Source organism: Nicrophorus vespilloides, unplaced genomic scaffold (genome assembly GCF_001412225.1).
Source record: "Nicrophorus vespilloides isolate i.1.1-1 unplaced genomic scaffold, Nicve_v1.0, whole genome shotgun sequence".
NCBI lineage: Eukaryota > Metazoa > Arthropoda > Insecta > Coleoptera > Silphidae > Nicrophorus > Nicrophorus vespilloides.
In genome coordinates this window covers 40174-67494 of record NW_017099582.1, presented here as the reverse complement: position 1 = coordinate 67494, position 27321 = coordinate 40174, and the positions used below count along the sequence as shown (strand labels likewise).

General features: G+C 33.2%; 1 protein-coding gene across 2 annotated transcripts; it reads left to right on the top strand.

Annotated features, from left to right (window-relative positions):
- On the top strand, window positions 1-27266 carry LOC108564820 (calcium-transporting ATPase sarcoplasmic/endoplasmic reticulum type). Of its 2 annotated transcripts, none has more exons than XM_017923969.1 (10): window positions 1-208; window positions 11132-11264; window positions 15567-15584; window positions 18828-18910; window positions 19585-21462; window positions 21526-22035; window positions 22095-22228; window positions 22297-22414; window positions 22498-22615; window positions 26915-27254. In XM_017923969.1, the coding sequence occupies exons 2-10, from the start codon at window positions 11147-11149 to the stop codon at window positions 26941-26943; spliced, it is 3006 nt and encodes a 1001-aa protein (XP_017779458.1). In that variant the 5' UTR covers window positions 1-208; window positions 11132-11146; the 3' UTR covers window positions 26944-27254. The 2 variants fall into 2 exon arrangements, with proteins under 2 accessions (XP_017779458.1, XP_017779459.1); XM_017923970.1 differs by lacking the exon at window positions 1-208 and adding an exon at window positions 4330-4482 and having other exon boundaries at window positions 26915-27266.
- Window positions 27267-27321: the final 55 nt, after the last annotated feature.

Genomic DNA, 27321 nt, shown 5'->3' with positions numbered 1-27321 from the left:
TAGTCCAGCCGTTCGCAACGCAAAAACCAGCACATGGGGCCTAAGCCTCGTGTAAACTGTTTTTAATTTTTGTAACCGAGAAGAATTAACTTAATTTTTGTGCTGTTAGTGACTGACGACGACGATATAAGCAACAGAGGAGGAACATTTGGGACCACCAAATCTAACGAGAACATTCGCAAAGAAACCTTTGTGATACCTAAAAGGGGTAAGTCTTATAGTTTACAAACTTTATAAAAACCAAAAAAAAAAAACTTTTAGTAAAACAATCGTGAATTTGTTAAATTACGTAACGAGCGCGGATTCTCAACAACCTTGCGAGTTTAATTTTTTTTTTTTGCAACAAAAAATTTTCTTTCGTTCATCATCATCTTCTTCGTCGTCCTGGGCTTAGAAAATATCACCCTCTGCCAAAATAATCAAACGGGATAGAGATCTGGTCTAAAAACATCCGCTGAGTGGGCTGGCAATGAGCCCGGACCCGGGACCCGAACGGGTCCCTAAAAATAAATCCGCGATGACGCACTTTTCGATATTCCTACGTCTTCCCTCTTCTCTATTTATTTATATATATGTATATACACGTACACATATATTTGCTCAAACTTCTCTCTACCTCACCTCAACTATCACATCTTTGTCCTCGCATCCCACACACTCATTCTCATGTAAAACTCTTCAAAACTTTGAAAAAAAGAACCATTCAAAAATCTAATACCAAAATCGACAGTCAGATGGCGCTGCAACATTTAAATCCACGTCTTTAGTTATTTATTTATATTTACATCTTTTGCCATCTTAATCCATCCATCTTACACACTGATATACTTAAGTAAAACTTTGCAAAACTTAAAAAACTGCAAAATTGACCGTTAGATGGCGTTATGAAAATATTGGTCTTTATTCAAGTAAATTTACTCAAAATTTTCTATCAAGAAAAAAAGTATTTACATCTTCACACGTCAATCTTATATGCTTGTACTAGTGTACCAAAACTTTATTTTCCATCTGTAACCTTTATACATTGTAAAACACTTAAAAAAGAAGTATTCAAAAGTTAATGCTAAAAGTGTCCGTTCTGCACTATAGAAAATTAAGTCTCAATTCATTGATATTTGCTACAAACTACTTTCTTTTCCTATCGTACAAACTTATAGCAAAACAAAAGTATTCTAAACATTCTTTGTATTTTTCATCATTAGACGTTTGTAAAAGACAATGTAAAAAAACTTGTCTCTTTTCTATCATTTATGCATTAATTCTATATACTTATAGCAACTCTTGAAAAACTTTCAAAAAAATCATAATTACATATTTGTAGTAATGTAAAAAAAACTCCACTTTTTCAATCATATATCTTCCATAAACAACTAAGACTCAATTTATTTATATTTTTCTATCATCCATTCTATATACTTATAGTAATAAAAAGAACTTTTTTAAAAATATGAACTATATAAAATGTAGTATGAGAAGTGACCGTGAGATGGCGCTAGAGTTTCGCTATTAAAATTAACCCGGATAACGAAATACCGGGCGGCCCGTGCCAAAAACGAGTTATTGCTCGAAACTAAATATATAAAAAGGTCCGAACCTCGAGAAAATTAAAATATATATATATTGCTGCTGCTGCTGTGATGATTCTTCTATTATGTTGCGAGTTTTCGAGCACCTGTTGCATCCGATGTTAATAGAAACATTCGCAAGAAGGAAACGCATCCTTATTTACTGCAGATAACTCACCGTTAATCCTCTTGTCACGTAGTTAAAGCGTTTCCTTGGAGCAATAAAACTTTCGAATTTATTTACACATTGAACATTTCAATAAATAAAATACTTAATACTTTCATTTAATTGAAGAATATTTATACTCGGTTTTTTTTTTAACTGAAACTTAATTTAATTACATGAGACTTATTTACTTATTTATGATAAGTCTGTACTTTTTTTAGATTTTGTTTAATCATTTGACTATTTGCTGAATAATTACGTGCTGTTTTATCAATTTTAACCTAAAATATTTGACATTTGACAACTAAATAAGGATTTATGTTAATTACTTTTTAACTGTCATAAATATTATAAGCTAAAATTAATCATTTTACCATAGCGAAGCTGTCATTTCTAATTTTTGACAATTCTACTGTCAATCTTGCTGTCAACTGTCATCTTTATGTAATGTACATTAAAGAATTTTAAAGTCAATTTTCAATTTCAAAGTTATCATATGTTCTATAGAAGTTAAACGTCCATTGAATATAAGTTAAATTTAAGTACTCTTAGAATAAACTCAGTAAAACTAAATCATAAGGAAACGAAGCAATGGGAAAGCTGCGGCCAATAAAGTAAGATTCCGAAACCAGTTTGCAAGATGCTCGTAAAGTACGCTGGAAAACAATTGGAGAATACGCGGTAGTTACATAAACGAGTAAAAGATGATTCGCGTTCAATGGATCGTCGACCATAAAGACAAATTTTACAACCAGAATAAAACCGTTATTTTAAAATTGTCGTTTAAGAAAACGCAGTTGCATGATCAAAAAGCGTATCGAAATAAACAACATAAAATCCTTAGTTTCAAATCAAACTCATCGCGAAAAGAAGAAAAAAAAAATTGAAATAGTGAAACGTTTTACTATGAAGTCGTTTCAGGCTCTGCTGAAAATTTCCTGGCAACCCGAACGATTTTCAATGCGTAAATAATATCTTTCCATTTTTTTCTTCTTTTCAAGTTCTATTCCTCTATGTTTTTTTTTTCTATGTAAATAATCGATCCGGAGGCGGCGTCGCCTCATAAAGTCCAAAAGTTTATTGCCGTAAGAAATCACAGGGATTCCACATTCTGATTAATGCACATATTTATTTATTATTTCTTTGGATATTTTCGTATATGAATCACGTTTTTCTATATATTATTTTTCATTTTGGAAAATCTGTATTTTGATTGGCTGATTCACTATGACGTTTCGAATTATTGAAATCCCATTGGTCCATTTTGATTTATTACCTTTATAATAATTGTTTGACTCATCAATCGCATAAACAGATAATTTTTTTTCTTAAGTTTTATATAAAGAAATGAACATTTTATAAAATAAGATGTAATTTTTATATTTAAAATATTCGTTTCATTTACGAACTTTTCATCTTTTTTTCCTTTTATTTTAAAAGTAGTTCTAATTAACAAAATTAGAACTAACATTGTAATATTGTTACTAAGAGTTGTCAATATTTCTTAAAAAATTACCAACTTTGTATTACAAAAAAAAAACAATTTCAAATGTTAACAATAATTGAATTACAATGATTACCATTATTGCAAGACTAATTAACAGTACTAATTAGTAATAATTTCATAATTATTTAGAAAAAAAAAAATACTTTTATTAATGATAATCAAAGATTAATGGATTTACACACGTGTCACATAAGTTGCATAAGTAGTAACAACGTTTCCTTTTTTCTTTGTCAACAAATTAACGAAAAACTTAAATCGTTGCATGTAAATAAAGAATCTGTTTTTTTTGAGCTCATTCCCATTCCAATTTGTGCCTCGGCTCACTTGACTCACTTGGCACGGCGCTCTCAAAAAAGAGAAACAAAAGAAAAACAAACGAATTACACAACAAATGTTATTGTTGTTCGTATTTTCGGACTGGAACGCATTAGCACTTTGCATTACAATGAAACTTACACACCACGTATTAAAAAACAAAAAACATTAATATTTTCAATGTTAAATTTTTATTACACTTTAGTAAATCATGAATGAAATAAATATTATTTTAAAGACATTTCTTTTATTATTCATTAATAATTAGATTGTTTTTAAGTTTTTAAATTTGAATTGAAGTTTTGAATTTTACGCGGTAATTCGGAGTGACCAATGGGAAGGTTCCACATGAAATTCTGGAAGGTGCGATTGGTGAAATCGGGGTTTTTTATTTAAATTAGTGTTTTGTTGGGGATTAATGTTGGTAATTGGTGGTTTGATTGGGTTATCTCGTTGGGGATTAAGTTATTTTGAAGGGTTGAGGAGCGTCGTTGCCTAATGTCTTTAGGTTATTTGAAGGGTTTGGGCGGTGATTGGTCTGTGGAAAGCGCTGCTTTATGTTGGTTTATGGTGGAAAGGGTTTTCGTTTGGATTAGGGTTGATTGTGGATGGATTTGGGTGGTTTGTAGATGGACGGGGATAGGTTCGGAGGAGGTTTGGCAACGTGGATGAGGGCGCTGCGGTAGTAAAGATCTTTTGACAGGTGTCGAGCTTGGTGTGCTCGCGAGTTGCGCGCAAGCAGTAGTGTGTAAAAATAGTAGTCAAGAGTCTGTCAGTCGTAAAATGTCGGTCGTTTGATGAAAAAGTGCACCGAGTCCACAAGAGAGAAGTGTGCTTCCGTCGTCGAAGAAGTTAGTGTCGCTTAATCTTCATAGATAGGTGTCATCGCTTAGTAAAACTATAAGAAGTCCTGAAGACATCCAGAAGAGGTGAGAAGGATGGTTTATAAGTTGGATAAGTTGCATTCAGCCAACTATAATAGTAGTAATAGTAGTAGTACAAAAACCCTTATTTCGGGTAGGCATGCTTCTTCGTGCAGAACTTGTGGAGCGTGTCTCAAGTGTCAACGTCACTTGCAGCGATCGCCTGCTTCGATGATTACGAGGCAACTTTTCCCCCCAGACGATCACCTGACCAAATTTCCACAACCTCAAAATCGAATAATAATAATAATAATAAAAACAGAAGCGTTTTCCCCTCTGTTCGTATTTCCGGCAACTTTCGCCCGTGCACGCAATTTCCGTGCAACAACATAACCTCACTACAAAAGTCGTGACTCCTTAATCTTGATCTTTCTCTCTCTCGAACGCACGTAAATTCCATTCGCTAAAGAAGCTGTCTCCCCTTCAGCTGATTCCATCCACGTATCCGTTACGCGCTGTTGTTGTTTGCCGGCTGCGAAGGGCGAGGAAGGAGCTGTAATAGTAGGAGGAGCGAGAGGCATAGCCTCACCAAGATCCTTTTTTTTTCTCTCTAATTCTCTCCTCCATTCCTGACGTCGTCGACTGTGACGTGTACAGACTCTAGCGGTGTTATTAACTATTATATATGCTTTTTTTTCCTCTATCCAGTTTTCGAAATCGCACATGAATATATGCATTATTGCATTCACAATAATTGCCGGTTTATTTATAGACCGTTTATAATTTGAGCGGCTCGTGCGGAGGAGCTCTCTTCTGAGTGGTTTTTGGTGTGTTTGTGTGTGTGGAAAACGGCCAGGATTTTCGGGTACTAATTGATGTTTTGGACGTTGTCCTCCTTTTTTTTTTGCTTTGAATATTCAATTGCTATGTTGTGTGTCTAATGAATTATTCCTCGGGATTTTCATAATTAAATCAAGGCTGCAATCCGTTGTTTAAATACGCATCGCTTCTATAAACCATTGTGATAATAACATAAAACTTTAGTTACAATCGTTTGTTTCAAGAGAAAATAATTGTATAAACTACAGTTTACAAAGGTTAAGCCACGTGTATCATAGATTCAATGAACTTGAGACAATTAAGACAATTGTGTAAATTTTTTATAAAATTGACAAAATTCATTAAGAAATATTTCACAATAATCGTTACAACTTAAACAATATTACATTTTCTAATTGTGACTTATTTTAAAAATTGTATTCACTTTCATCATGTTTGTATTAAGTTCTGACGTATTTTCAACTATTTTTTTTTTTCATTTGCGTACGTAATGTTTTCAATATTTAGAAAATTCCAGAACAACAGCAATTATTGTTTAGTAACTTGTCAAGATTTTTGCATTGTTATTTAGATAATATTTTGCAATTATTATTAAATATAATTTAAATCTAATCAGCTCAAAAATTTAATATTTTCAACAGAATGTATTAAAAAATATTTCAATTTTTGTATTATCTGATTGAATGTGTTAATTTGTGTGCGTTTACAAGTAAATGTTATAATATAAATTAATTGTGTGGAAAGGGACAAAATTATAGTAAATTACGTGTGTGTGTGTGCATATAAGATTGTCCTTGGAATTAATGGAATGTTCAATATTGCTTTACATAAGGAAATATCAAGTAAATCATGTTTTTCCTTGCGAACAAATATTTTTATTTAATTATCAAACACTTACATATTTCCATATGTTCTTAATTGTAAGTTTAATTTCCATGATTTATCGCTTTTATTTATTTACTTTTAATTTCATACATTTACCAATGCAATGAGTAGCAATATTTTTACATTAATTGATTGAGCAATTATTTAAGAAGAGTTTCAATCATTCAATTTCTCAATTATTAATAATTACCTAATTTGACAATATTCAAAAACGTCAAACTAAACAAAACGTCAAACTAATTGTAAATGTCAAATTGAATAAACGTCAAAAAAATTTAAAACTAGTACAATTATCTTCAATTTATAAATAACTTAAATTTAATTATTTGTGGAAAGAAATGTATTTGATTTCTATTTAATTTCAGTCAATATTTTCTCAATAATTACAATTTAATGTTTTCCAGAGTTTAAACAAAAATACAAGAAACATCTAATTAAGTAATAACAATGCACTTTAATTACATAAAATGCGAGCACGAAGCAAATCAATTAAAGCGTTTTGTACTATAATTGTGGCATTTTCTTTAAAAGTATTTTCAGCTAATTAATTGCTTCGATGCTGGAAGTAGTACAAGAACACGAGAAAATAAGGAAAAATCACTGTTTTTTTTTATTTCATTTCTTATACAGTTAAGTAAATTAAGCGAGTTGAAGTCTCATGACCACAGCTAATCATGATTACGATCTGCATTATTTTTCGGAATTTTACGTGCATGAATTATTCATTAAGAGAAAAAAATGTGTTTGAAAGGAATTTATTACATTTTACAAAAATGGTTGTTTCTGTTTGTATTTGTCGGGCAATTAAAATGTAACTAAAACTATAAGTTATAAAGTGGATATACAGAATAAGTTTAGTTACGTTTACTATGTAGAAAAAAATCAATTTTTTCTTAATACTATCATTATGTGATGAATTATGAAGGAGATACTCCCACGTTGAATTATATAAATTAAACAATTACGACGTTTCATATTCAATTTGTCGTAATTACTTCCAAGAAGATGTTTCCACGTCATTATTTCGTGATGTAAAAACTTTTCTTTTATTTATTTAAATTCTTGATGTCAATCTTCGAAAATCGATGGAATCGTGTCGTGTTTCTTTCATAAAGAATTCTCAACCTATATTCCAAAACACACATTTCTTACAAAATTTGTTTGATTATTACGAGATAAGTGCTTTTTCTATTTGATTTGTAAGTAGTTGTGAGGAGATTATTATTATGTGACTTTTTGGAGGAAATCTGCGTTGATTGCACGTGAGAATAAAGGAATTTTCCAGCTTTATATGTGGAGTAATTAGTTTTCGCTCGAAATATTATATTTTGTTCGCTCGAGTTTAATTTAAACCGGATTAATTAAAGTTTTTTTTTAATGAAACTTCGCCGGAGGAAAAGTTTCCGCTATTGCAGTTGATATAAATGTATTTTGTGTTGGGTTGGATGGAAGGAATGAATACAATGGGGTAGAAACACACAATGGATTCTCTTAGAATATTCATGGCTTTGTGAGCGGAAGACAGATGGTCCCAAATTGGTCCTTCGCCCTTTAATATTTACCTGAAGGTTTAATACCTGTTGGGGAGAGTGAGGAGCATTGTTGCCTGAGAAGTTTCTCCATCTTTTTGTGGTAGGTCCTGTCCTGAAAGAGCTTACATCTGTCTTCGCTTGTGCTTTAGAGCTTTACCTTTCTTGTATATGGTTGATACATAAGATTTTAAACTTTTCTAATTGTAGCTTTAATTGTTGTAAATCATACACGATTTGCATATGCTTGTTTCATGTATTGAAGCATTGAAATTGGATTTGGATCAATAAATCCCGATTGCCATAAAAATGCAATTGGATTCGGTGTTAATTTGGGGAAAAAAAGGTGTGCGCTCTCCGAAATACAAGCCTCATACCGAATTCATCGGCAGTTCAAGAACCATCCTTGGTTGCCGTTAAATCCTAATGTTCGCAAGGTCGTCGACCGTGACACGACCATCATTTCCGCCTTTGTTGCGAATTTCATTAAAATTTCTCTTGCAACATATTTTTTTGTTGTTGTATTCTGGTTCTTATTCTTCAATTCGACACGTTCGTTGACGTCGAAAATGAACAAGATCAACGTTTAAAATTTTATAATATTTTTCATTGCGTGGGAAACTATGTTCTTTTCAGTTTAATTTCAGCTCGATTTCCACTCGGGGGAAATATGCGAATTTAAACTGTAGCAATTGAAACGCGATCGTCCTTGGTGTGTTGTGTGCGCTTGACGTACACATTTCCATATTGTAATATTTCTCTCCACCAAAATCGTGTAGCAATTTCTGCCGTCATCAACACGCACAGTTTGAATCGAGCGAATAACTCGATTAATCAAATGCAAATTCAAATCAGTTTGACATTTATTCAATTTGACATTTATTTAGTTTGACGTTTATTTCAATTGTGACATTTATGTAATTTGACGTTCATTAGAAATGACAGTTAAAACTAGTTACAAAATTTGTTTCAACAACTGAAAAACAACAACATCTATGATTCACATTTATTCAGTTTGACATCTATTCTATTTGACATTTATTTAGTTTTACGTTTATTCTATTTGACATTTATTTAAATTGTGATATTTGTGCAGTTTGACGTTTATTAAAAATGACAGTTAAAACTACTTACAAAATTTGTTTCAACAACTGAAAAACAACAACATCTTTGATTCACATTTATAAAGTTTGACATCTATTCTGTTTGACATTTATTTAGTTTGACGTTTATTCTATTTGACATTTATTTGAATTGTGATATTTGTGCAGTTTGACGTTTATTGAAAATGACAGTTAAAACTAGTTACAAAATTTGTTTCAACAACTGAAAAACAACAACATCTATGATTCACATTTATTATGTTTGACATCTATTCTATTTGACATTTATTTAGTTTGACGTTTATTCTATTTGACATTTATTTGAATTATGATATTTGTGCAGTTTGACGTTTATTAAAAATGACAGTTAAAACAAGTTACAAAATTTGTTTCAACTGAGAAACAACGACATCTATCATTGACATTTGTTTGACGTTTATTCTATTTGACATTTATTTAGTTTGACGTTTATTTGAATTGTGACATTTGTGTAGTTTGACGTTTATTAAAAATGACAGTTGTAAAAATTTCTTTCTTGGAGTAATGTAACTGAAAAAAAAACAACGACATCTATGATGTGATTGAAAATATTGAATCATTCAATTAAATTGAAAACATGTTTTCATCGCCTCGTTTTCATTGAATATTTAGTTTATTTACATTGACTGCATAACAACAACAGCTTTATTTTTCCCGTTTCACTCGGATTTGAACAAATTAATGATAATTGTGAATTTATCTCTCACTAATCAATGGAAAATTACATTTTTTCAGTAATATTTTCATGAATTTAATAACATTTTTGTAATTATTAATTTATAATCAATTCTCTTGTCTGTTGGAGTTATTTTTTTTTGTTCTTCTCATCGTCGGATCGAGTTAATTGGCATTTAAAATGCTAATAAAGCTCGCAGCTACGAACCCGGAAATGGAGCTTTTTTAGTTTGTCTCGAATCGAGAATTTAAATATACGTTTTTGCATGCAGAAATTGGTAGAGCGTGAACATGCGGGTCGAAATTTAAAATGCAAAAATGTTAATTAATTTTAATTTATATAATGAATTTCGTTATGGAATCAAAGTAAATTTTAGTTAATACTAAAAAAGTATTAAGTAGTTTGAAAAATTATTCATAGATGGCGTGTTGGAAATTTATTTGTTCTATACAGAAAAGTAACTTGTTTTTATTATATAATTTGTTTGATATTAATAGTTTTGTTTTGAAGCTGTTAATAATTATTTAAAGATAATTTGAACTGTCAATCACAGATGGCGTGTCTAAAATTACTAGAGTGCACGTCTGGATTCGATTCCGAAATTGGTTTCTGCTGAAAGGAAAGCGGTTTCTTGTTTCAGGATTCATTTCGTTACCCTCAATTTTCTCTCTCATTCTTCTAACGTTGACTGCTCGTGACTCACTAATGGAAGGCTAAATTTATTTTCCCTTTCGCTCGTCAGAGAGGAGGAGAAGCAATCGACTGGGAAAGTTTTCCTTTCTATTTGCATATGAGACGCGCCGAAATCGACGGAGAACAGGAAAACAAACAAAAATGCAACTGCTTCACCACTTCTTTTCCAGTTGCAAAACAGACGCACGTGTTTGCTTTTCCTGCACGCCGTTTTACGACCAACGCTCTTCTTCCTTCCACAGTTTACTCAATATCATTTCCCTTTGCTGCAGGTACGAAGAAAAAGAAAACAAAGTCGAAAGTTTAGGTACAAATTTCGAATTTTCGGAAAAAGAAATTAAAACCGCTATCAAGATATATAAACAATCTAAATTTCCGTTCGGTTATTACTTCCTGTACACGCGAAAATTGAACTGTGCGTTTATACTACAACTACTTTTGTTCGTGATTTATCCGTAAAGGAAATTTACATCGTAAATTTATCAATACTCTGAGGCGAAAACACGAGCAAATTGCGTATTTTCATCCTGGCCTTTGTTTGTCGCTGCGTTTCGAAACCACTATCACCACCTGTATGAGTTTTACTAGTTATTCGACGTGCAAAATAAAACACGTCATTTCCTCAACTAACTATATTGGGTCTAATTGGCCATTCATAAAAAATCTCAATTGTCGATCCAATTGCAAATCTTGCTGTTTCTTTTTATAATCCTCCGTTAATACGTTCGGCCTTGCCGTGCTTCAATTCAGTAATCACCGTATCAGGTGTACTTTAATCTTCTACTTACGTCAATCAATAATTGCGGTTGAATATCTGTCGATAATGTGAAATTTGCTTTCGTGTATGTTCCTAGATGGCGCTACCATCGAATTCGATTATTTCTTTAATCTAAGCTTGATTTATTTATTCTATGTGTACTGATGTATTGTTTTCTTCTTTGTGATTGCAGAACTGAGAGTTAACCATGGAGGACGCCCACAGTAGAAGCGTGGAGGAGTGCCTAAACCACTTCAACGCTGATCCGGAGCGGGGCTTGTCGCCTGAGCAAGTCAAGAGGAATCAGGAGAAATACGGACCTAATGGTAAGCATCTTCTGGAAAAAAATTGAGAGAAATCCGTGCGGACATGTTGAATTAAAAGAGGGTGATGAAAACGGGAACCAGGGGTGTTTGTCCCTCCTCTCTTCTTTCATTAACGGACATGAAAATTATGGCTTTCACAGTCGGACAAACATGAGACACTTTGTTTCGTTTTAATCAAGCTTTTTAAAGAGATTTGTTATTACTACGCTGATTAATTCATCTAAAAAAAATGTTTGATTAAGCCTAAATTAGTAGTTGTTTTTCTTATACAAAAAAATATTTGCAAGTATTGATTTAAAGAGGAAACGTCGGTAGTTGTTTACAATTTCTTTAAAAGAGTTTTCTTGAAGAAGTTTTTGATTTACTTTGGCTTTAAGCTTAAAAGGATGATCCAATTACTAAGGTAAACATTGCTCAAATGAAAATTGCAGTTGTGAATATTGACTTATACTTCATATTATATTAAAAGAGATATTTTTTTGTACAAGTAGTAATAAAATTAGTAGACTTGATTCCATCTGTGATTGACAGTTCAAATTATCTTTAAATAATTATTAACAGCTTCAAAACAAAACTATTAATATCAAAGAAATTATATAATAAAAACAAGTTACTTTTCTGTAAAGAACAAATAAATTTCCAACACGCCATCTATGAATAATTTTTCAAACTACTTAATACTTTTTTAGTATAAACTAAAATTTACAGAATTTACTTGAATTCCATAACGAAATTCATTATATAAATTGCAGTTGTGAATATTGACTTATACTTCAGATTAAATTAAAAGAGATATTTTTTTTGTACAAGTAGTAATAATTTTAGTAGAGTTAATTTTATTCATATTTGATTGATTTATAACTCGTTTAATTAATCTTCTTGAGGGAATTATATAAGAATTAACGAGTTTTTTTTTGCTACAGTAAATAAAAAGTTTCGTTCGTGGAGATTATCTACTTTTAAAACTGAATCTAGATTAAGATTGGATTCCTCGGTGTCTTTGCAAACGACACTCGAAGCTTAATTACAGCAGTTAATTGCATTCGGTATAATTTTAAGTTCAGAGCTGGAACGGTATTCGTCGCACCAGAAAGTTAAACTCAACAAATTGCTACAAATTTTCTTAAATAAGTTTAATTTTTTTATTAATGATGAAACATTTATATTTTTTTATATTATAATAGTTTAAATTGATGAATTGATGTTGAAAATCAATATTTCAATGATGAATTTACAAAATTGCAATAAACTAAAAATTTGATGAAATTGATGTTTTTTATGGTAAATAATTCATATTGAAATGAACAACAACATTTATTGTAATAAGAATTGCGAACAAAAACGAAGGAGTATGAATTAAAAACCACATGAATCATTGCTATGGGATTTCTATAAATGATTAATAGAATTGGATGAAAAAAACAATATTTTGTTAAAAAAAAATAATTTGAATGTTACCATTGTTTGTAAGCTATGGCTTCCTTTTCGTTCCATCATTAGTTTAATTATGATGTATTTGTTATTTTGGGATCTTTGATGTTAATTTGTAGATTGTGCAGTGAGGAAGTGAGTAGTTCAAGTAAACTGCAGCTGTTCCATTCAGGAATATTCACGTATAATTTGTATATAGGTCAAGCAGGAAGCTGCAACGAGCAGCAAGTTTAGTTGGTTACGGGATTAGCTCTATCCGCCCCATAGATTTATCGAACAATAACAAGCAAAGCAAACCTCAAAGGGTTTCCCTTCACCAGCGTTGTTAATAGTTTAATATCGATCAAGCAACAGTTGGCTTTACATCAAAATCATAAAGCAGTGCTTTATACTTTATTTCATGTAGTGGACAAGCAAATGTTGGCAATTTTCGAAAAAGTACGTCATTCAAGTCGACCGTAACGTCGGATGCAGTCGCGTCGTCCTTTCTATTCTGATTCGTAAGCAAAAGTAGCCAAGATCACGACACTTTTTCTGCCAACGGACATTACTTTAATCTGTTGCATAAACAACTTCATTTTATCCAAAAATAACTACCTTTTCTCGACTCATTTCATAACTACGGTTACATTTATTTATACGTTCTATACTTGTTAATTATATGCACTGTACGTCAATCAATTTGCATGTAATAAACTTATTGTCTCTGCCGTATGTATTTATACACAAAAAAAATATGTTATTCCGTTTTATTTATTTACAAACTGCGCGGTTAAATGAATTACGTTCAAGACAAATCACCGAATTTTTCAGCGTGGATGCAATAAATGCTGTTTAAAATTTGTGTTTTACCGTAGACATAAATAATTTTGGTAGAAATGTACGGTTTTTCTTTATTTTTTTTGCGCAATCGGAATTCGAGATTTGTGCCAATTTGTGCGATGCCAAGTTTTTTTTTTGTTGTTGTCCGCAAATGATTAATTAATTTCAATTTTTAAACTTCACTTTTGACAATTGCAAACGTTTATTTTTGTTCCATCAGTTACGTAACTATTAAGTCTTTAAGAGTACACAAATTTGTCTTCATTGAATAGAATAATATAAACGGTGTTTGAAACTTCTAAAGTCTTAACAATAAATCAATGAATTTCCAAAGTTTTCAATGGAAATTGAAACAGTGAATGAATCCAGGTTAATTTGCATCGTTATCAAGTTTTCAAGTAGTTTCAAAGCTCTTTATTATTAATGCGTGATTCCTACAGGTTTAAGAGCTGCATTATCTGTTTCTGTGCGTTTTCGGATTAGAGATAATGTTCATTAATTGCTCTCAGGAATTATACGTGATAATGAAACGAGTTTCACATGCATTTTAAACAACTCTTTGATGTAATGTTTCTAAAATAGTTCAAATCGTATACTCGATTATGTAATTGGTTTCATGAGTGGTTTGATAAAGGCGTGACGATAACAATTAATTAACATTACTTAACAATTGTTATATAACAAAAGAAACACAATTAAAGATTGTGTTAATTATTAGAATTATATAAAAAAAAATTCGAAGTAAATTTTTAAAAACATTGTGGTTTTTGTATAAGCCAACGTTTGTAGATAAGAATTTTTTTGTTTGACATATGAACACAAGTTTTGAACTATTTTAAATTCTGTTTGTTTAATTTACAAATAATTAAATCTAATTCTGAATTTGAACTGTTTGTACAAATTATAGAAAACAACTTGAATTGTTTGCAATTTTGAAGTATATAAAAAATTTCACTTTTTTTTTCAGTTATACTTAAGAAATTCGATGATCAAATATGATAATAATTAATTACTAATCAAGTAATGTTTTCAAAACTTATTTGAGGAAATTTTTTCTATACAAAAATAATTAAAAAAAAAAGATGTAATTATAACTGAAATGTTTATTGTTTGTGAAATAATTACAAACAAGTAAGAATGAAGATTTATGTAATCTTCGTTGTGATTATTATCTTTAAGAAAATCCTTGTGCTATAACGAGATTAAAGTAGTATAAAGATGTCTCTGCACGAAAAACGGCGATTAAAGTAATTTGTAGTTAGAAATTTCCTCCGTTAATGTTTACTGTAGCTTCTCCGGTTTCTCTCATTTAGTTTTTCTCGAGCAGCAATTAAAGTCGAAGTGAAATAATAGCACAGGTCTAAACAGCCGTTTTGTAGTAAACCGTTCCGACTATTTATTGTTACCAAATAATCGTTGTGTATTTACACATGAGGCGGGAGGATAAGGAAAACCATGCGGCTCGGAGTATTTTCTAATCTAATCTTAATTCCCATTTGCAAACAAACCGGAGCGAAGCGGCGTTGCGTAAAGCGCGAAGAACCAAAGAAAGAACTTGATCGAATTTGACTATTTTTGTTGTTGTTGTTGTTGGTGAAGTAACGGTTGCTCTTTCAAATGTCCATAAACTAAGCGTGCTCTGCTGTCTCTGGGAGACAAAAGCGAACTTAGATTTTGCTGGCCTCCGCTTGAGGAAAGAGAGCGGAATGTACATGGTGCCACGTCATTTCGCCATTGACGTAATGAAAAACGTCATTCGTTCGACAGGAGATCGCGTTCTGTTGCTCTGCTGAGTAATGTAATGCGACTCAATTCGTTCCTCTCCGTTTGAAAAAAGTTCTTTGTTGAATTCACCTATCGACATCGTGCTAAATGCAGCTGATTCTCAAAATAAACAGTTGAATTATATACGTGTTAAATAGAAGACGATTTTGATAATAACAAAACGTTTGAAGTAAAATGATTTCTGGACGAAATCGAAAGCTAAATTTAATTTTACACCTAATAAAAATTGTATGATTAATCCATTGTTTTTCTTGTCTGTTTCAGAATTGCCTGCTGAAGAAGGTACGTACTGCAACCATCGATTTGATGCTACTTCCTATTTGTAGTGTTTTCCTTGACTTCTATTGGTTTAAATTCGTCGTTTCCTGTGCGGTTTAACTTCACCGCTTTCCGGGGGAATGAATATATTTTTTTCTCTTTGAGCGTTGTTTCTCCGCGAAACCGTGAGAGAGAAAGAGATGTTTTTTTTCCCACCGCGCACTCACAGCTGTGTATCTTCTCTTTCTGATTCCGCCGTGTATCGATTGTGTAATGATGATGTTGGGTTTTTGAATGATGTGGCCTGGAATTCTGTATTCGTATTCCAGGCGTCGGTGGTGGCGGAGCTGAAAAAAACATGTGCACACGTTCGTGCTATATATTATATGGGTCATAGCTCGTGTGATCATGATGTTTTTTTTTCTCTCTCTGAGCATTTCCTTCGTGCATGTTAATTTTCCTCCAAAGATTGATTGATTGATTGACGCTGGGAAATGCTAATGGATATTTCATTTTATACTTGGTTTCTGGAACGTTTCACGAATTTTGTTAGAAATCCTATTGGTTTGGAGTTTTTCCAGACGCTTTTCCATTTACGTGGGTGGATATTATTTACACGTAGAAATCAGTCATTATTTAATTGTAATCCAACCTTTTTCATCAATTATTTCAACTGTAATGTTGTAAGTTTTTGAATCATTTGAAAGAAAGTATATTTTGAACTACTTTGAAAATTGTAGTACTTTTTGAATCAATCTAAAAATACAAAGTACAAAATGGTATTTTTCAAACGACATTTCTCTAAGTGTAAAGAAAAAGAAAGTTTTGGGATGTTTTTGATCCAAAGTTACATTTTTTTTTTGTATGAAAACCATTGTTTAGAGATAGTTTAGAAAACGTTGATAATTGGAACAACAATTAAACAATGAAAATTTGGAAATACTCATTCTTATAATTAAATAGCAGATTTCAGTAGTTTATTTGGTGTAATTAAATATTCTTATTAATCTATTAATGTAAAGAAGTTTTTTTTTTGTTATTTAAAATACGTTATTTTAGATGATTACAAAAGAGCCAGAGTTAAAATTAGATATTTAATGTTTGGATGGAAGTCAAAGAGGTTTATGTATTTTTACATTCTTTATCTGTGCCAATTGGTATAGTTAGAATTTAGTAAATACCAAAGTCTATGAAAATTTAAGCAAAAAAAAATCACTGAAGAAATCATTTGATTCGAGCTAAAATTAGAAGTTTTTTTTAATGATATATGAAATAGTTGTTAACAAATCTGTAATAATCAATTGAGAAAAAAGAAATTGTAAGTTTGAACGAAAAATCTTTTCATAATCAATTAAGAAAATGTGTAATTGTTTGATTGAAGGCTAAAATTGGAACGTTTTTTTTAATGATTATTTTTTGATACATGTGGGAAGTGCATTATTCGATAAAGAAACAAAGGAAATCGTTAATCATAATTAAGTTACACGTTCAATTGGTATAAAAAATAAATGCCAAAAGGAAGCTTCCAATAGAAGCATCAAATGAGATTTGTTTTCGTTTGAATTGATTCGATTTCTTGAGCAATGAAGCTTTTTCTTATACATTTCACCGGATTACGACTTGAGTATTGAGTTTGCATCCACTTCATGGAAATTCATGTTTTTCCAGGTTGCAATAAGCAAAGATGAAATGAAAAATCGATGCGTCGTAATTTTATTTTGATTTCTGCGAATCTATTTCGAGCTGACTTCTTTATTATTATATCTTCTAGTAAAACTTATTTGTTTTCTCAAGGTGCTCGAAATACAATTGTCGTTTTTTCTTCCTTTCCCTCTATTGCTTTTGGTATTTCGCGAAATATTTTGCTCGAGCACCCTTTTAGAATCCTTTTTCCGCACGAGGAGTTTCTGCTCCTTTCATGCACGATATATTCACAGTTTTTTTTATTATTACTATAGTTGAATGTGATATTTCGTTGCTTTGGAAAACTGTCAAGCTCTCTTTTATTTGATTTTTATTTGTTGCATCTCATAAGTTTTCATTATTTTTGTTTATTCAAGAGTTTATCAAGTAAATATTGACTTGTTTCTTGAAAAATGATCTTATATATAACTTCTTTTTACCTTGTTTTTAGATAAATATCTTGTCTTTGCAATAAGATTTATCCAAATTTCATCTTCATTTAGTTCTAAATCAAAATTCTTCTGCAAATTATTGATTTTTTACACGTAAATGAATGATCTTTAGAACTTCTTTTTACCTAGTTTTCAATTAAATATCTTGTCTTTCCAATAAGATTTATCCAAATTTCATCTTCATTTCTATTCTTCATTTCAGTTCTAAATCAAAATTCTTCTGTAAATCATTGTTTTTTTTACGTAAATGAATGATCTTTATAACTACTTTTTACCTAGTTTACAGTTAAATATCTTGTCTTTGCAATAAGATTTATAAAAATTTCATCTTCATTTAGTTCTAAATCAAAATTCTTCTGCAAATCATTGTTTTTTTAACGTAAATTCTCTTTAATTACGTTTATTTCTGTGTGAAATTTTCGGACCAAAAACATTGATTTTAGACGAGAGATGGACTTTGGGTTCGTAGGTTTATCGCGTTCAACGCTGATGGATTTCTTATTCTGATTAAACCACTTTTGAAATTATTCTATCACATCTGTTTTTGTTTCTTGTTTTGACTGAAAACCCATTATGTTTATATTCCATTTATTTAAATGCCCGATTAGAATTCAGTTATATCACTGGTATAGGAAAATTCATAAATAAATTAAGTTAATTTATGATTTTTTTTACACACTTTGTCCCATTATTGTTTGTAAATACTTACAATTTTAGCAATCAAAAGTCTTGAACTTTTGGGAATGCGAAGGAAACTCATTTCATTTTCATCTGGGTATATCCAATGTTGTTTGTAATTAAATTCTTGGTAATTCTCAGTAAGAAAAATAAACATTCAGTGTTTGTAACTTGCTCATAAAAGTAATAATTGTATTTACTTTAGAAGCTCTGTTTTTTAAGTGTTGATTTTTAGATTATTTTGTGAAACTGGGAATCTATTAATTTGTTGGGAAGTTTTGATTTTATTTGGCTATTAGCCATGACGTTTTTTTTAAATTCTTATTTTGTTGTATTAGGATTTGTTGTCTTCTATGGTTTACTTCTATTTGTTTTATAAGTTTGTGAATCAATTTCAACTTTAAATGTATATAAGTGTTAACATAAAATTCATATGTTTTGTTTTATTTTTCAGGCAAATCAATATGGCAGTTAGTTTTAGAACAATTCGACGATCTTCTAGTCAAGATTTTGTTATTAGCCGCTATTATTTCATTCGTAAGTATATATATATTTTTAGATCGATTCTTAGAAATAATGTGTGTGCGTGTACATCCAAAATCGGTTCGGAATGCTGCGAATCGTGTAACTCTGATCCTTCTAAATCCTTGTTTCATAAAACGTGCAGACCATACGCGTGTGTATTTAATTTTCTTCTTTTTTTATTTTATTTTAAATCGTTTTCTCCCTGTGCGTTTCGGCTGGTCCGTTGTTGGGTTGCTTATCTTTTCGCCGGTTTTAGTTTATAAAGGCCACGTGCGCATTGAAATAGAACTTTAGTGTTTGAGGCTGTCGGAGCCAGTCTATAAAAATATATTTTTAAAGTCGGCACATTATTCCGGAGCTCTATTTTATTTTCGACATTATAATTTTCAATTTACGACCGATAAAAGGATCCGTGTTGCAATAACAATTTGCCAATTTCAATCTTTTTTTTTCTTTTTCTTGTCCGCTCCTGTTGCGGTTGTATTTCGGATTTATTGACTCGCTAACAAAAAAAAAAAAAAGAAACTTACACTTTATTTGTATTTGCTCAGTCGTAAAATTGTGTTTAGTGTATTTGTAATTTTTTTACTTAATACTACAAGTACTTTCGCCGAGTTGTAGGCACATACTTGTGAAGTTGTTGTTTTGAATTTTTCTGTTTTCTAAAGATGATATATTTGTTATAGGTTCTCGCCTTGTTCGAGGATCATGAGGACGCTTTCACCGCTTTCGTAGAACCATTCGTCATCCTGCTCATCCTCATCGCCAACGCAGTCGTCGGTGTCTGGCAAGAAAGGAACGCTGAATCCGCCATCGAGGCTCTGAAAGAATATGAACCAGAGATGGGCAAGGTCGTCCGTGGCGACAAGTCCGGTATCCAGAAGATCCGTGCCAAAGAAATCATTCCCGGTGATATCGTTGAGGTGTCCGTCGGTGACAAGATCCCAGCCGATATCCGTCTGATCAAGATCTTCTCCACCACCCTGCGTATCGATCAATCCATCTTGACCGGAGAATCCGTTTCCGTCATCAAGCACACCGATCCTATTCCAGACCCACGCGCCGTCAACCAGGACAAGAAGAACATCCTCTTCTCCGGAACCAACGTCGCCGCCGGCAAAGCCCGTGGTATCGTCATCGGCACCGGTCTTAACACCGCCATCGGTAAAATCCGTACCGAGATGTCCGAAACTGAAGAAATCAAGACCCCACTGCAACAGAAACTGGACGAGTTCGGTGAACAATTGTCCAAGGTTATCTCTGTCATCTGCGTCGCCGTCTGGGCCATCAACATTGGTCACTTCAACGATCCCGCTCACGGTGGATCCTGGATCAAGGGTGCCGTCTACTACTTCAAAATCGCCGTCGCTCTCGCCGTCGCCGCCATCCCAGAAGGTCTTCCAGCTGTAATCACCACTTGTCTCGCTTTGGGTACCCGTCGTATGGCCAAGAAGAACGCCATCGTCCGCTCTCTGCCATCCGTCGAAACCCTTGGTTGCACCTCCGTCATCTGCTCCGACAAGACCGGTACCTTGACCACCAACCAGATGTCCGTCTCCCGCATGTTCATCTTCGAGAAGGTCGAAGGCAATGACAGCTCTTTCCATGAATTCGAAATCAGCGGATCCACCTACGAACCAATCGGTGAAGTATTCTTGAAGGGACAGAGGGTCAAGGCTTCCGAATACGAAGGTCTCCACGAATTGGGAACCGTCTGCATCATGTGCAACGATTCCGCCATTGATTTCAACGAGTTCAAGCAGGCCTTCGAGAAGGTCGGCGAAGCCACCGAAACCGCTTTGATCGTCCTCGCCGAGAAGATGAACCCCTTCAACGTTGCCAAGTCCGGAGATCGTCGCGCCGCCGCCATCGTCGTCAGACAAGACATCGAGACCAAGTGGAAGAAGGAATTCACCCTCGAATTCTCCCGCGATCGTAAATCCATGTCCTCCTACTGCGTACCTCTTAAGCCATCCCGCCTTGGAAACGGACCTAAACTCTTCGTTAAGGGAGCCCCAGAAGGTGTCTTGGAAAGGTGCACACACGCTCGCGTTGGAAACCAGAAGGTCCCACTCACCAACACTTTGAAGAACCGCATTTTGGAAGTGACCAGGCAATACGGTACCGGCCGCGACACCCTCCGTTGTTTGGCTCTCGCCACCGCCGATGCCCCAATGAAACCCGAAGAGATGGATCTTGGAGACTCCAACAAATTCTACACCTACGAAGTCAACCTTACTTTCGTTGGTGTCGTTGGTATGTTGGATCCCCCACGTAAGGAAGTCTTCGACTCTATTGTCAGGTGCCGCGCCGCCGGTATCCGCGTTATCGTCATCACCGGAGACAACAAGGCCACCGCCGAAGCCATCTGCAGACGTATCGGAGTCTTCACCGAAGACGAAGATACCACCGGCAAATCCTACTCTGGTCGCGAATTCGATGACCTCCCAATCTCCGAACAAAAGGCCGCTTGCGCCCGTGCCAGGCTCTTCTCCCGCGTAGAACCTGCCCACAAGTCCAAGATCGTTGAATACTTGCAAAGCATGAACGAAATCTCTGCCATGGTAAGTTTATCATTAAAAATCCATATAATCAATCAATTGTTAATCTTAATAATAAATTAATAGACTGGTGATGGTGTCAACGACGCCCCAGCCCTGAAGAAGGCCGAAATTGGTATTGCCATGGGATCCGGTACCGCCGTCGCCAAATCCGCCTCCGAGATGGTCTTGGCCGATGACAACTTCTCATCCATCGTCGCCGCCGTCGAGGAAGGTCGTGCCATCTACAACAACATGAAGCAGTTCATCCGTTACCTCATCTCCTCCAACATCGGTGAAGTCGTCTCCATCTTCTTGACCGCCGCTCTCGGTCTCCCAGAAGCTCTCATCCCAGTACAACTCTTGTGGGTCAACTTGGTCACTGACGGTCTCCCAGCCACCGCTCTCGGCTTCAACCCACCAGACTTGGACATCATGCAGAAGCCCCCACGTAAAGCCGACGAAGGTCTCATCTCCGGATGGTTGTTCTTCAGGTATATGGCTATTGGTGGATACGTAGGCGCTGCCACCGTCGGTGCTGCCGCTTGGTGGTTCATGTACTCCCCAGAAGGACCACAATTGAACTACTACCAATTGGTAAATAGATCACAATCTTCGAACTGTATGCATTTCTTACGTTTCCTTTTTATTTAAAGACTCACCATTTGGCTTGCATTGGCGAAGGAGACGAATTCAAGAACGTTGACTGCAAGGTCTTCACCGATCCTCATCCAATGACCATGGCTCTTTCCGTACTCGTAACCATTGAAATGTTGAACGCCATGAACAGGTAAACTTAGTATTTTTATATAAAAAAAAATATTGATTGACTAATCACTTGTTCTCGTTACATTGCAGCTTGTCTGAAAATCAATCTTTGATTGCCATGCCTCCATGGTCCAACTGGTGGTTGATGGGCTCCATGGCTCTCTCATTCGGTCTCCATTTCGTCATCCTCTACGTTGAAGTACTCTCTGTAAGTGCAACCGCCCGAAGACATCTCCGCAACTACACTAAAAGTACATTGTAATTAATGACATCTTCGTTTCCTACTTTCAGACCATCTTCCAAGTAACACCATTGAACGGAGACGAATGGCTGACGGTCATGAAGTTCTCGATTCCAGTCGTGCTTTTGGACGAAACGCTGAAGTTCACCGCCAGAAAGATCGCAGACGGTGAGAATCCGCTGTACACTGTGTGGGGCATAGTGCTCATGTGGGCTGTGTTTTTCGGTCTCCTACTTTATGGACCGTTCTAATTTATTAACACCACCCCCCAACAACAACAAAAAAAAACAACAACAGCCAAAAAAAAACATTTTTTTTACAACAACAACAATATATATAAACAAACAACAAGCAAACAAAAAAAACACCAACAGCAGCAACGGCATACGAGATTTTTAAAAATATTAATCAAAATCGAGAGCAAAATATTAAAACCCAGAGAAATAGAACACCAAACAGACAAACAACAGACTGCCTCCCTAAATCGAGGATAGTTGTTGCTATTTTCCCTTAATTTTTTTTTTCGATGATGATAGCTGGGCTATATTAAAAAAAAAGAAAGAAATGATATGAAACAACCCCCAACACGAGGTGCGGTGTCGTCCATGGTCCCTACATGAGTGGATGATATCAGCAGCTTTAAATCTGAATTTAACTCCTTTATTATTTGTACATATATTATTAACTAGTTTGACGTTTTATTGTTTTTTTTTTCTCAATTTTCTTGTGTTTTCTATTATTTTTTTGTTGTTAATTTAATCCTAATCGATGCGATGAGAGAAACATACTTATTCTCTGTGTGCAATCGGAGCTACGTTTATACAAAAAACAAACAAAAACAAAAACTAGGAACAAACCGATTTGTATATGTACACGACACAAAAAAAATAAGGATCGAGGATGGCGTTGTTCATCGACCAACAACATCCCCCGAAAAAGGCAGGCAAGTTGTTTTGTTTTTCATCCCCAATCAACAATCAAACAAAAAAAAAATAAGCTCCGCCCTCTCCTAAAAAGAAACGCCTCCAACCCGACCCTCTCCCCCGACGATTTCGTTTGACATCCGTGTGTGTGGTTTTTTTTTTAAATCCCTTTGTTGTTTTTTTTTTCCTCCCCCCTCAATTATGTTTTTTTTTTGTCATATTTATATATATTTATAGTGTATTGAGGATTTTTTTTTTCTTCATGACTTTGGTTTTTTTTTCCGTTTCGTTTCGAAGGAAGGACTAAAAATGTTGTGATTTAGTAAATTATTATTATTAAACGATTTCTTCTGTTTTTCGCGCACGCGAATGCAGAAAAATTGAAGGAAAAAAAAATGAAGAAGAACGTATATGGAAAAAATGAAAGTAAAGAATGAGAATGAAATATATTCAGAAAGTGCTAAAAGACTGACACACAATACACACTGGCTCAAATATATTGAATACAATAGGAATTATTAACTAATTAAATAGATCGATTGATTATTATTACTACTACTATTTTTTTTTCTTCTTTTCTTCTCTCTCTATATAATCTTTCTACTATTCTTGAAATTTGTCGATTCTATCCAAAAAAATGGAACAAAAAATTGGTCGAATGTATTTTGTTCTTGTACAACTGATTTGAACGAATAATTGATTAGGTGCAGCAAACGGGAATTAATTACTACTTTTTGGATAGGATTCCGCTCTTTTTATATTTTATATTGATTATTATTATTATAATTAAAGTGTTAGTAAATTAATTTAGCAATTCTTGAACCATTTCTTTTGTGTACATGTTCTCGTTTCTGTTTAATTGGGTATACTATATCTATGCATGTGTAGATGTTGATGATGATGATGATTTTCCTTCGTCTTGTCTCGTTTTCTTTTTTATTTAAATTTTCAATTCGTTCCGAGTGGTGTACTTAATAATTGATTAGAGACGAAGCGTAGTTATAACGATATATAGTTGTAATGAAAAACGGAGACACGGAATACAACTGATTTGGGGTGAGACTACAGCTCAAAAAAAAATATAATAAAATCCCTGATTTCGTTCATTAACAATTCGTTTTTCAATGGGTGAAAAAGCGAAATGGCCAAATACTTTTTCCACCCCATTCTCAGTCGATCCTGTCTTCAATTCTTTCTCTCGTCTTTTCGTGTCCAGTCCCCTCGTATGTGTGTGTTTTTTTTAAATTATACATATATAAATATATCTAGCGAATTTTTACTTGGAGACTATTTGTGGGTGTTTTGAGTAATATATTATATACATACATTATACACACAGATATATACATACCTAATTTTTTTATTAAATTAAATTAATTAATTCCAATGTACATAAATATTAAATAATGTTTGTAACGGGAGAAATGTTTAAATTAATAAAAACAAAATAAACGGATGGCTTTTAGTTCCATTGACGAATTGTAGATGTTGTGAGTATACTCTTTTTTTTTTATTTTGTTTTGTACTCTTATTCTCTTCTCTATCTAAATGTTTTTTTGTTGTCTCTATACTTTCGTGTTTTCTACAATCTGTTTCCAAGTGTATCATTACCCGAATTTAAGAAAACTATCTTGTTTTCTAACCACAAAAAAGCAATAATTTCAATGATACTTGTTGAAATATAGAATTTAATTAAACTAATCAAAAAAAAATAATTGCTAGAGCGAAGAAAGTATTTATTTTATTAAAAACAGTATTTTTTTTAAATTATTAGCTTCAACTTTTGTAATTAGCAAATTATTAAGATAGACAAATTGAGGGAGTGGCTTATTGATTTTGGACCAATCAAATTATCGTCTGCATTTGTTTGTGGGCGTTTGATGGGCGTGGCTACACATTCAAAATCGTTTTCTTGACAGATGACGTTGACAGTACTTCTTTTCAACAGAGAATATGTACATTCCGCAATATTTGGCGAACTTATCGAGTACACAAAGTCCAAATATACTTTGATATTTAAAATTAAGCAAAAATGATGGCTTACTTGGAACTTAATCAATGTTTTATTAGAGGCGTGGTTTTTTGTAAATCCACCAATCATCTGCGACTAATGATAAATATTTGAATACATGCGACATTATTTCATATACATGCACTGATCTGTGAATTTAAAGAAAAAAATAAAAGAATCTAGATATATTATATAAAATTCATATAGAACTTTACAGTATTGCAGTATTTTTTAATTAGCAAATTATTAAGATAGACAAATTGAGGGAGTGGCTTATCGATTTTGGACCAATCAAATTGTCGTCTGCATTTGTTTATAGGCGTTCGATGGGCGTGGCTACAAATTCAAATTCGATAAGCCGCATTTGAAAACATGCGACATTATTTGATAGCGCTGCACTGTGAATTCAAACGAATAAATTAAAAGACTTCGAAATCTAGAGATATTATAAAGAATTCATATAGAATTTTACAGTATTGCAGTATTTTTAATTAGCAAATTATTATTGTTTTTGGTATATCCACCAATCATCTACGACGTATGATAGACAAATTGAGGGAGTGGCTTATCGATTTTGAACCAATGAAATTATCGTCTGCACTCGTTTGTAGGCGTTCGATGGGCGTGGCCACAAATTCAAATTCGTTTTTGTTAAATCCACCAATCATCTACGACGTATGATAGACAAATTGCGGGAGTGGCATCGATTTTGGACCAATCAAATTATCGTCTGCACTTCTTTATAGGCGTTCGATGGGCGTGGCCACAAATTCAAATTCGTTTTTGGTAAATCCACCAATCATCTACGACGTATGATAGACAAATTAAGATAGACAAATTGCGGGAGTGGCTTATCGATTTTGGACCAATCAAATTATCGTCTGCATTTGTTTGTAGGCGTTTGATGGGCGTGGCTACAAATTCAAATTCGTTTTCTTGACGTTTCACGATTATTCAAAATCTAGAGATATTATAAAGAATTCATATAGAATTTTGCAGTCAAGTAAAAAAAAGAATTTTGTGGGAGGAATTTAATTGAGTAAAAGGTGTGGTTTATAAGGAACCTTAGCAACGAACAATTTCACAACTTAATTTTTTTTAACAGAATTACAAAAAAAAAATCGGGGATTTGAGGGAATTACAAATCCTTTTTTTGGAAGAGTGATGATTTGGTCATAGAATTTATCACTCTTTAACCTTCGTGCATATATTTTCTATAATACTTGTGTTTTTTTTTATTTGCTTATATTAATCTACAAACAAGAAACAACAACAACAAATCGATACGAATTTGTGTGTTTTTTTGCGATTAACAACAAGAACAGCGCTCTGCTTTAGAATTAACAAACATGCAAAGAAAATAATACGAAAGTGAAATGCATGAGTTCAGTGTGATCGAAAGAAAGTCTTCAAGTTGCCATCATTCATCCGGTAAGTAGCGTACAACATAGTTTACACTTATTGACAAAACAACTTTTGTTTACAAAAAAAAAGACAACTTTCTTAACGAAAATCTGTATCTTCTGTCAACAGTTACGCCCGTCGTCGAAATCAGAAAGTAAGAAAAAAAAGCACCAAAAATCGTACCAGCAACAACAATATCATCCATCAACAACAGTGACTCAAGAGACTCATCCGGAGTGGACGTGTTCTCGGTTTCCCGGGAACGCGCGCTCATCTCCAAAAACTCATCCACAGCAATACAAATCAATTAAGAAAAGTTACAAAAAAAATCAAAACTAGTTTAATAAAAACGAAAATTCCCCCGTTAAAAAGACAATTCAAATTAATTCGATGACCCTCAAAATAATTCTTGTAAGATTCGTGTCTTTTGAGCCGTTGCTAGGTAATACGATAAATTTAACAACAAACAATTAATAATAATTTAAAAAAAAAAAAAACAAGAAGCTCACTTATTTATTCATTTATTATTTCCAGTT